Source organism: Vigna radiata, chromosome 8, assembly GCF_000741045.1.
Source record: "Vigna radiata var. radiata cultivar VC1973A chromosome 8, Vradiata_ver6, whole genome shotgun sequence".
Taxonomy (NCBI): domain Eukaryota; kingdom Viridiplantae; phylum Streptophyta; class Magnoliopsida; order Fabales; family Fabaceae; genus Vigna; species Vigna radiata.
In genome coordinates, this window is record NC_028358.1 from 4,347,010 (window position 1) to 4,358,351 (window position 11,342).

At 32.5% G+C, this 11,342-nt stretch overlaps 2 protein-coding genes across 2 annotated transcripts; one reads left to right on the forward strand and one right to left on the reverse strand.

Annotated features, from left to right (window-relative positions):
- The first annotated feature begins 252 nt into the window (after window positions 1-252).
- Window positions 253-4,067, forward strand: LOC106772778 (probable calcium-binding protein CML49). The gene is made up of 5 exons (XM_014659364.2): window positions 253-901; window positions 2,306-2,352; window positions 2,471-2,646; window positions 3,212-3,230; window positions 3,747-4,067. The coding sequence occupies exons 1-5, from the start codon at window positions 376-378 to the stop codon at window positions 3,849-3,851; spliced, it is 873 nt and encodes a 290-aa protein (XP_014514850.1). The 5' UTR covers window positions 253-375; the 3' UTR covers window positions 3,852-4,067.
- Window positions 4,068-4,818: 751 nt separating this feature from the next.
- On the reverse strand, window positions 4,819-10,670 carry LOC106770098 (putative disease resistance protein RGA1). The gene is made up of 2 exons (XM_014655924.2): window positions 8,043-10,670; window positions 4,819-5,361 (listed from the first exon to the last, which is right to left on the reverse strand). The coding sequence occupies exon 1, from the start codon at window positions 10,625-10,627 to the stop codon at window positions 8,045-8,047; it is 2,583 nt and encodes an 860-aa protein (XP_014511410.1). The 5' UTR covers window positions 10,628-10,670; the 3' UTR covers window positions 4,819-5,361; window positions 8,043-8,044.
- Between the last annotated feature and the right edge of the window lie 672 nt (window positions 10,671-11,342).

Here is an 11,342-nt window from a genome sequence, read left to right on the forward strand (position 1 = left end):
TTAATAAGTTTTTTTAAATTTGTGAAAGAATTCTCTTAATAATTTAATTATCATTGTCTTCTGAATTATGAAATTAAAATATTCCCTCAATCTACTTTAAGTGTAATAAGGTTAGAATTTCATTTCATTTAGGAAGTATTTGCATCGAAAGTAAATTACTATTGAGAAAAATAATTTCATTTTCTAAAACTCCGTGAAAAAAAGAAACAATGCTAAATTTTGCACACGCAAGTGGCAACACGCCAAAACCGGTCCTGCAAATATAAACTAAACACTAAGGTGAATTCGCACTCCAAATATCAAACACTTTCATCTCCCTCGTTTTCTTCACCAAATCGTAACATCCAGCTTTTCTCAACTCAAATTCCCTTCCACATGTCAGGCTACCCTAACCAGCCCACCGGCTACGGCTACGGCGCCCCTCCGCCCTCACAATACGGTGCTCCTCCGCCATCACAATACGGTGCTCCTCCGCCCTCGCAATCATACGGCGCCCCACCGCCCGGCCAGTCCTACGGCGCTCCGCCGTCTGGCCAATCCTACAGTGCCCCGCCGTCTGGCCAATCCTACAGCGCCTCCCCCTACGGCCAGCCGTCCGCTCCCTACGCGGCTCCTTACAGCAAACCACCGAAGGAGGGGTCCCACTCCCAAGGCAGCGGAGGAGGTTATCCTCCAGCAGCGTCTTACGGGAGTCCGTTCGCGTCGCTGGTTCCGTCGGCGTTTCCGCCGGGCACCGACCCGAGCATAGTGGCGTGCTTCCAGATTGCGGATCAAGACGGAAGCGGCTTCATCGACGACAAGGAATTGCAGAGAGCGTTGTCTTCGTATAACCAAAGCTTCAGCCTCAGAACCGTTCATCTTCTCATGTATCACTTCACCAATTCCAACGTCAAGAAGATAGGTACCATTTCCACTCTCTTGAAAATTTTAGGTTTTCCGGCGCACGGTGCTAATCTGCGCCGGTGTCTGTTGTTTTTTTGTCGTTTTGTTATTTTTGTTTTTTGCGCGTTTTGGTTTACCTGCATGCGAAACGCGTGTCGTGTGCTTTGAATGCGAATGCAGTTATTTTTTTACGCGTTGTCGCTTGCTAGTTTAATTTTGGGTATATGACTTTTCGAGGGAGCACCTTCTTGGTAGCACGAAGGATCCACTCTCTGTGCTGGTTGCTTTATTTCCGCGTCTGGTTCATGGAAATTTAATAATATTAAGTGAGTTTAATTAATTAATTAATTACTAATTGGTGAAGAGTGGTTTAATTAACCATTTCATAGATTGTTGTACCACTGTTGACTTGTATAATTAGTAGCATTACACTAGTGGTTCATATACTTTTTTAATGTCATTAAGTTAACTGGTCATTTATTTTAAACGAATTTTATTTTACTCAAAATTACGAACTTTAGAAAATAGAATTTGTATTCAAGTGCTTTCTTTAAAGTGGATAGATTATTGCAGTGGGGAGTTAAATGCTTTCAAATATGCTAATAAAGCAAACGACTTTTAAAAAGTAGCTAAGGGTTTTTAAATATGGAAACATCAAAATGTGGAAATAGTTTCCTGTTGTATCTATTTTCTGTTATTATTTCAAAATAAATGCATACTATTAGCTTTACATTTATACTTCCATGAAAAATTTGTAGACTAATTTTAATTTTTAATTGCTCACACAATTGCATTTTTCATTTAAAATAATTAAAAGTTGGTAAAATCTAAGGCTATAATTGGTAAAATAATAATTGATCTTATCTTGAATAAAATTTTGAAACAAAAGATAAATAGATCAAGAAGTTTTTTGTTTCCAATAGAAGCCATACACGTACAGATATTAATATTAAACTTATATTGGAAAAGTGTAAAACAATTAAGGTTAAGAAATTGGCTAACGTGTTTACTTGACGTGGGTATGGTGGCCATATTCATGACTTTCTTTTAGTTCGACTATATCTTTTGGACGATTAAATGGTTCTGAAAAATTACTGGGTCTCACCTGTTAAAATTTTATTTCGTAATGTTTATTTGATGTTGACTGTAAGGATTTGGTTTGGAAAATTATGTGCCCTCTTGAATAAATTTTTTTAAACTTGAAAAATTAGTTTGAAACACTGTATAGTCTATCTGAGATTTCTAGCAACTGTTCGTAATCAATTATTTAAGATTGTAGCAGGTAAAGTGTTGGAGCAGTTGTTACCGTCACTCTTCTCTAATTATAGATAGTAAATAATATTTTGTAAATGTTTGGTATTACTAATATGATTAAATTAAAGGAAAGTTTTACAACTTTTGACTTCGTCGTAATGCATTGCAGGACCCAAGGAATTCACATCTTTATTTTACAGTCTGCAGAACTGGAGGGTATATGTCCTTTTCCCCTTTTATTTTGTTCACTGTTAATAATGATTTTTCAAGTTTGCCAATTATCCTGTCTTTAAATTGGAAAATTATTCTTCTAACTCACCGATATTTGTTGCAGTCCATTTTTGAGAGATTTGACAAGGACAGAAGTGGAAAAATCGATTCCAATGAGTTGCGAGATGCTCTACTGAGTTTGGGTTATGCTGTTTCTCCTGTAGTATTGGATTTGCTGGTTTCAAAGTTTGACAAAACTGGGGGAAAAAGCAAGGCTATAGAATATGACAACTTCATCGAGTATGGCATTTCTATAAATCTTGTCTTTTTATTCTGGATACAAATTTATTTATATTATGAAAATCAAAATTTAGCTCATCTGAAGTAAGGATAAAATAAGTAGTTTTAGTAACTGAGTAGAAAATTGACAATTAATACTCCAGTAAATTGACGATGATTTGTTATGTACTTGTCTATAATTTCAGCTATTGATTTTCCGATCACGAGGTCATTTACTTTATCATGTTAAATAAGCTGTTCACTTTGGAGAAACCTTATCCACTTAATGGATCCTCCCCTTGATATCTTTTATATATTTTTTGTTGTTGTTAAAGTCCATTGTTTTGCTTTACTATAACAGAAAAGACAGAGCATCGTCCTTGTACAATAGGCTTAGACTCTTTTATTTTTAATTTGTTATATACTGTTAGTTAAGGAACCGCAGTTTCCAGATTTAAAATGGGAGCAACTTACAGTAAAATTTCTCTTTACAGGAACATTGTGCTTACTTTTTTCTTGTTGTGTTGTGTTGTGTGTGTATAACTTGAATATATAAACTGATTTCTTTCCATGTTTACTGATGCAGGTGTTGTCTTACTGTTAAGGTGAGCAAACAAATCACTGTGACTTATTTATTATTCTTTAGTTTCTGCAAATAAACATCTAATTGTTCTCAACTGATACCGAAATCAGAAATAAACAGAAGTAAAATGACAATTCTAGTGATAGCGGTGCTGCGGCCTTATCCAACTGTATGCATATTTAGTCAACCATACATAACCTTTTAAACATTTGCTTTATTGCCAATGTTTTTTTGTTGATCTTGATCAGTAAAAATTAACATTGTTCGGTACGTCTAGGATAAGTTTTATAACTATTTTATCTCAGGCGGACAAATGAGACATGAAAATACTGTTCTAAGATAGTAATCTTTGCAAAAAGCATATGATTCTTTTCGTGAAATTTACTGTTTTATTTAGATGATTATTGAAACATATTCAACTTGGTCCTATTTCTTAGTGTGAATCACAATTTCTTGTCTTATGAAACGGCTAATTTTGAAAAATTGAAATCAAAGGGATGCATCTAATTGAATTTATTTATCCAATTTCCTATTGCAGGGACTAACTGATAAATTCAAGGAGAAAGATAGTGCGTATACGGGGTCTGCAACCTTCTCATATGAAGCCTTTATGCTGACAGTCCTGCCATTCCTAATAGCCTAGGAAAGTAATGGTGTGTGGTTGGGTATGGCCAAGCTCTGTATTTGGTTTGAAAATGTGTGGTTGAATTGCTTTACTATTGCCTGCCTTTAAATATGCTAGTAATCCTCTCTTGTTTACTTTATAAATAATTAAACACTATGTTTTCTGCCTCTTGGTTAATTTTTCTTTGGGGGCTGCTGTTTGTGAATGAAGCCAGAAAAATGAGATTCCCTTCTACTGCTAATCCATCACCAGATAATGATTAGCCTATATTTATTTACAAGATAAACCCAATCTCATTTTCTTTAAAGAGTCAAGAGTACTTGGTATTCTATTATCCTTATAATTACTTTATAACATATTAAAAAACATTTCTGTTAATTATATTTTAAAATATTTATCAGTAATATTATAAAAAAAATTCAATGAATTTCAAAATGTTGTCATGCATTGTATCGTTATCCTTCTTCCATATAGACAGAAACAGGTACACAATCATTTACAATTTTTTAAAGAAATAATTTTTAGATAATTTCATGCTAGTTTTCTGTATATTATACAAAATAATTACATAAATTGTTTTGTACCACTATTACCTTATTCACAGTCTCTGTGTTTGTTTGAGGTGATTTATGTAACAGAGGAAAACATAAATTATTTGTTTGCAGTGATTTGGGTAGAGAGGGATTGAGCTTCTCTTGCATAGGCGGAAGAGATCACAGGAAAACGACGCGTCTAAGATATCTTAAATTATAAAAATATCTTTATCTTTTAAACGGTATTACTTGTTAAAATTATTACTTTATTTATTTAAAGTAATCACTAATATTTATTTCAACTTAATTTGTACAAAAAATAATAAATTGATATAATTTTAGTTTTAATTTTCTATTTTAAATAATAATTTATATTTTATAATAATAGTAATAATAAGGCTTAATACCATTGTTAGTTCCAAATTTTGTCAGTTTTATTCAAAATGGTCTTAATGTTTTTTTTGTTTAATTTAAACCTTTTGTAAATGCTGCTTAGATAGTTACCGGCTAAATGTCCAGCTGTGAAATCAGTGACAAATCATCATTATCATCTCCTACCTCCAAAAACCCTAATTTCCTCCTACACAGAAACCCTAGCCACCACCTAACCCTAACTGCTGCTACGTTCACGGTCAGCCACCAACTATGCACCTTCATCATCAGAAATTTTGAAACCCTAACCAAATGGTCGCACCGTTGTTCCAATCACTCCACCACAAGCATCGCGAAACCTAATCGTGAGTTCCTCGTGCCTTTTAGAAACGTCTTGAAGCTTCTTCATTCTCCAGCAGCCACCACCAACTTGAAACCCAAAAGATCAAAACTGACAAAACAAAAAATCTCCTTCAAACCAGAAGCGTGATTCGCGTTGTAGCGATGAAGAGCCACCAACATCATCATCAACCTCTCGCGAGCACAACCCAAATCGCAGAAATGCAAACCAAATTGCACCAGCGCCTCTCCGCAAGCTTCTCCACTGCGCCTTCTTCATTCACCTGCAAGAGAAAACCCTAGAAGTAAACCAACTATCACGAAGTTCACCATATCCACCGTGAAGGAGAAATCCTATTCTCGCATAAGCTTTACCCCAATATCCAGATACAAATCTGAAACCCTAATTTTTGGGTGAAGAAAGGGGTTGCCACATGTCAAACCGTCATTGGCGTGACCATAGCCATGTCAGCCAATAATTGCCATGTAAATTCATTGATTGGCGATGTGTTATTAACGATTTAAACATGTTTGTAAAAAGAACTAAATTGAATTCAAATTACGATCTTCAAGACTACATTGAACATTTTAAAAAAATTAAGACGATTAAAAATTGGGAGCATCAATAATATTAAGCCTAGTAATAATGTATTTTTATTTAAACTAATTATTTACTCATAATTTATTTGAACTTAATTTCTACCCATCTTAATTCATTTTAAATAATAACTCCCAAAAAAAAATTTATTATCATAAATAAGAAAAAAATGTTAGGACCTAATGTGTTGTTAAACTAGTGCTGAAACCTATGGGTTTTATAAACCAAATAATCACAACTTTTTTTTTAAATAGGTTGTGTACGAGTTTCTCCATTATTATGGAGTTGTTGAACTTTATTATTTCAACCTAACACGGATGAATTGATGAGCCCTACTTAAATGACTTCAGCTATTTCATTTGTTAGGGATTGACGGGAAAGAAACCTATATTTACAAAAATTATTATACCAAACTCCAGAACCCAGGACTTACATATATTCGTTATAATGGATTTCGGTAAGAAAAAAGAAGAGTAATTTAATTTTAGAAAATTTGATATTCTTTTACTATAAAATATATTATTTCGGAAGTAATTTAAAAGAATGAGTAATAAAATGAGTAAAGAAAAATAAAAAATATAATAAAATTAAATAATAATAAAAAATTGTTTATTGAGAAGAATAGATTGGATATGGGCTAAATCCATTTCACTTCTCTCCTTACACCTCACATTTACCTTTTACACCACAAGATTATTGACACCTAATATACTTTATGTATCCCTACGTTCATCCCTCCTTGTTCCTTTTTTACCCATTCCACATACATTCTATTCCATTATTACCCCTATTTTTGATTACCATCTATATTTTACACAATTCTTTTAAAATCAAATTGAAAATTACAAAATTTTATAATAATATTGAAAAGTATCAATGCTAATTCTTGGACTTATTTGACGATTAAACTTTCTATTTATTTAAAATTTAATAATTTTAATTATCATGTTAAGTTTTGAGTTTATTTGATGATTTAAATTTTTTATTAATTCTAAATTCAAAAAAATAATAGTTTATATATTAAATCTTGAATTTACTGAATAATTGAAATTTAAATTTATTTAAAATTTTAAAAATTTAATTATCACATTAAGTTTTGAATTTAATTGATCATTAAATTTTTTATATATTTAAAATTTTAAAAATTGATTATCATATCAAATCATGTTTTTCGACAATTTAAATTTTAAAGTAAAATTTTTAAAAATATTAAAATTCCAAAATTAAAAAAAAAATCAACCTACAACTAGCTTATTCATTAATTATTTGACAAAAGAATCAAGAGTAAGGTTATTTCTTGTTGAGTTTAAATAAAAAATTTAAAAGTATTTTTCTTATTATTTCATATTTGTTTGTTGGGTTAAATACGTTTTTAGTCCCTATATTTTGGGGCGATTTTGGTTTTAGTCTATTTTCAAATTAAAGTACAATTTAGTCTTTCAACTTTAGAAAACTCTGGTTTTAGTCTTTTTTACCAAATTTTTTTAACTTTATTTATTTTTTCAAACACGTTTCATTATAGCATTTGGATTGTTTACAATGTTTAACACATTTTTACTTCAATGTTAACTGACAAACGTGCTTGAAACAACAAATATTTGAAAGTTACAACATTAACAAAACAAAATATTCAACATATGGACTCAATTAATCATTCAACTAATTTAAGAATAGGGTAGTTAAATTGAGTTAAATATGAAAAAAACAATGCAGAAACTCAACAGATCTCAACCCAAAAAGTCTTTTCGTAAGTTAAATAATGGATTTGTACAAATTCTATCGAACCCAACCCACAAACACTCGTAATAAAAGAAATCACTATTATTTTTTTTACATAAATCAACACAATAATCTGACTAAAAAAAATCAATTGTTGAATCGATACCTATTAGATATAACAGGGTTTTCTTTTATTTATTTTTAAAAATTTGTTTATAAAAACTTACTTAAAAGCTCTCAAATAAACGGTAAAAAATGAAAGGTATTTCCAAAGTGTTTTTTAGTCTCCCAAATATTCACTGGGATCTCAAGAATCATCTAAAAGAGACATATAATATTGTTCTTTATTTGATACACAATAGATGTTTGCACTCTACTATTACAAAATATTCACCTTATCAACATTTTTTGTATAAAAAACACATTGTTTTGAAAGTTATAAGCGAAAAAAAAAATTGTACACGTCTATAAAATTTATAAGTAAATAAGATATTTCACAACTTCATGCTAGATTTGTTCCTTATGAAGTAGTATAGCCTGTCTAAAAGAAAAATAAAATATCCTTTCCTTTAAAATTTAAAATAAAAAAAAAGATAACTTGTCAAAAATAATAATGTAATAGAAAAGTCAAAAGATTAAAATTAGTACCTTCAACTTTGGATTGTTTTATTCTTCTTCTTCGTCTTCCTCTTCATTTTCTTCTCTTGAAGATTGTAAACATCTTTGATGTGTGATATCTTGTACCAATCTTGTCCAACTCCTGGCTTGAATCTTTTCCATAATTCAGGACAACTGGTTATTTCTAATGATTCAAGATTTGTCAGCTGATGCATGTTATCAGGCAGTGACAACAAATTTGGACAATTTGTAATAGAAAGAAGTTTGAGATAAACTAGAGTTGGTAGCCAATCGGGAAGCTCCTTAAGATTGATGCAACCTACAATAAATAAGCTTCGTAAATAGTTTCCAGATCCTTGAATCCACTGAGGCAACGTGACCAGTTGCGGCAAGTCTTCAAGAGAAACAAGCTTTAACCTTGAATTGGGGATTTGACTTCCAACACCCATTGACAATTCTAACTTGTCGCACTTACAGATAGCCAAAACATTTATATTTCTAATGGCGTGAAACGACACCGACTTTAGACTTTTACATCCATATAAGGCTAATTTTTTAAGAGTGGACAGTTGTATACCATTGAACAATGACTCCAAATTATGAGAATCTTTAATTTTTAACTCTTCTAAAGAAGTCAAAACTGCAATGTCTTTGTCTGGAAAATCAACTTGTTTGGTGGTTATGCGAAGATTCCGAAGGCTGATTAGATTTCTCATTCCTTTGGGTAGTTTTTGTAGCTCTACACATCCAATGAGATTCAAAGTTTGCAAATTTTGAAGTTCACAAACTGAATCAGGGAGTCTCTTGAGTTTTTTACTAAACTGGAGATTAAGATGTCTTAAATGTTTCAACTTTCCAATAAAGTAAGGCAAACTCTCCAATTCAGATGAACGTAATTCTAAAATCCTCAAGTATTTGCATCTTGACAACAATGTAATCAAGAAAGCTTCATTGTTCATTCTCCGGGGAAGATACACACTTCTTAAACCTGTGTGAGGAAAAACTTGAGCAAGCAAATTATTTTCCATAAAGGCTAAATGTTTGACATTCTCAGAAAATTTTTTATGGCGGAGATCAATTCTTTCAAACTCACCTTTTGCAATATGAACAGCAAGATCATACACCAAATCATGTAACATAAATGCGGAATCGCCCCCGAAGTCAAAATAATCTAAAAGAAAAGATCTTGACCATAGCTCATACAGAAGATGATTGGCAACATCCACCATTGATTCACTTTCCTTTGGGGGCGGAAGAAAACCAAGTGCTTCCCACATGGTAGAAATTTCAGAACAACGAATAACAGTATCCTCAGGGTAAAGGGAGAAAGAAGCAAAACAAGGTTTTAAATATGAAGGGAGTTGATCGTAACTTAGTTTGAGAGCAGGCAAAATGTCATTTTCAATTTGTGTTAAATTCCAAATTTCATTGTCTCTTATAGACTCCCACTCTTTCTTATCAAACCTTGAAAACAATGAACTCCCAACCGTTTTCACTGCTAAAGGTAACCCACCACATTTTTTTACTATTTCTTTTCCAATCTTCAACAGTTCTGGATGTTTTTTTTCTTCTCCATCATCAAAAGCATATTTCACAAATAGAGAAAGAGAATCCTCTTCAGAGAGACATCCAAGAAGGTACAAATGTGATGGTTTAGTGCGCATTATGACAGCTACTCCATGGCTACGAGTGGTCACTAGGACTTTACTCCCTTCAACACCCACGTCTATTATTTCCTTCAACTCATGCCATCGTGCAGGATCCTCGTTCCACACGTCATCCAACACAAGCAAGAACTTCTTACCTTCAAGTCTATTTCTCAGAAGGTTTTGAAGTTGCTCCATCCCAAAGTTATTGGAGTTTTCTTGAGTTGGGTTTGGAACAGAATTGAGGATTTTAATGAGCACATTCCTAAGTTCAAAATCATTAGAGACGCAAACCCACATCTTCAACGGAAAACATTCATCAATGTTGGTGTCATTGAAGACCAACTTAGCAAGTGTGGTTTTCCCCAAGCCTCCCATTCCCGCAATGGAAATAACAGAAAGACTTTGGCGTTCACTATCTTGCACCAAAAGTTTTACTATTTCATTCTTATCATGTTTCCTTCCTGTAACATTGGAAGGATTTACATGAGAATGAGTCATTTCCCTCACGTGAACAACACGTGTATCATGGTCAATGATTTGAAGGCCAAACATGTTCCTATCAGTTGCAAGTTTGGCCAACCTGGTGTTGATGTCTTGAATGTGATGCGCCATTCTAAGACGATAAACAGCAGGATTACTTTTCGAGAAAAAACGGCGTACCTTTCTTGAGCAGCTACCGTAGGTGTTGACAACATGCTTCCTTAATGCTTCGCATTCAAAATCATCGACTATGTCTTCAGCATCAGAAAACACGCGCTTGATCTGAGTCAGCCATTCACTTAGCGCACTGCTACGCAGATTCTTTTTCTCAGCATCTAGCAGAACACCTTTGATGAGTGCCATAGTCGCTTTCATCTGCTGTAGCTCGCTATGTACACCAAGCGCCAAAGAAGCTTCTTGAACGGCAGCAGTGGCAAGCTTCCCTATGAGTGATTCTGCGAAGCTGAAAAGAAGTGTTTCGGCCATGAGTTTAGGAAGAGAAGAATGCAATTGGAAATTTGTTGTGAGTAGAATAGTCGGTTGATGAATCATTTCAAGGCATTACGGTTTTTATAAAAGTCTGCTGCAAAACTTCATTTGCTTTAATAAAATAGGAGTAATAATTGAAGTTATATATCCGATGAGCTGGATTATGGATGTTTGGTATATTGTGTTGGCACAGAGAGTCAAAGACATATAAAAGAGTGCAATTTGGCATATAAATTCATTTGTAGTAGCTGGACCTGGATTTCCACCATGGCGAAAATCGCGCGTTCATTGCTTCCGCTAAATTTTTTAATTATTTAATATTAGAGTATAAATCACTTTTCATTAATACTAAAAAAATAAACATATCATTATGTATATTTATAGTTAATTATAATGAAAACCACGATTTCATTTATTTTTTAAAATAGATAAGAAATTATTACATTAATTTGGCTTAATTAATTTAATTTCATTTTAATAAGAAATTATTACCTAATATCCTTAATTAATTTAACTATGTTTCATACGTGTATAAGAAAGAAAGTTATGGCTTTTATAATGCCCTGATCAAATTTCAAGCTATTATGGTTTTTATAAAAGAATGTTTTATTTATATTTAAGTATGGATTTTGTAGAACCGAAAAACTAATCTTACTTTTGTTTCTGAATATCTTGATGCTCCTTCTACGCAATCTAAATGCTGCTAATCCAT

What these genes read in the sequence shown, in the direction of transcription:
- LOC106772778 (XM_014659364.2), top strand. Translation starts at nt 376, where the DNA reads ATGTCAGGCTACCCTAACCAGCCCACCGGCTACGGCTACGGCGCCCCT. An exon ending in TTCCAACGTCAAGAAGATAG is followed by an intron (nt 902 to 2,305) that starts GTACCATTTCCA and finishes AATGCATTGCAG; the next exon opens with GACCCAAGGAATTCACATCT. An exon ending in ACAGTCTGCAGAACTGGAGG is followed by an intron (nt 2,353 to 2,470) that starts GTATATGTCCTT and finishes TATTTGTTGCAG; the next exon opens with TCCATTTTTGAGAGATTTGA.
- LOC106770098 (XM_014655924.2), bottom strand. Translation starts at nt 10,627, where the DNA reads ATGGCCGAAACACTTCTTTTCAGCTTCGCAGAATCACTCATAGGGAAG.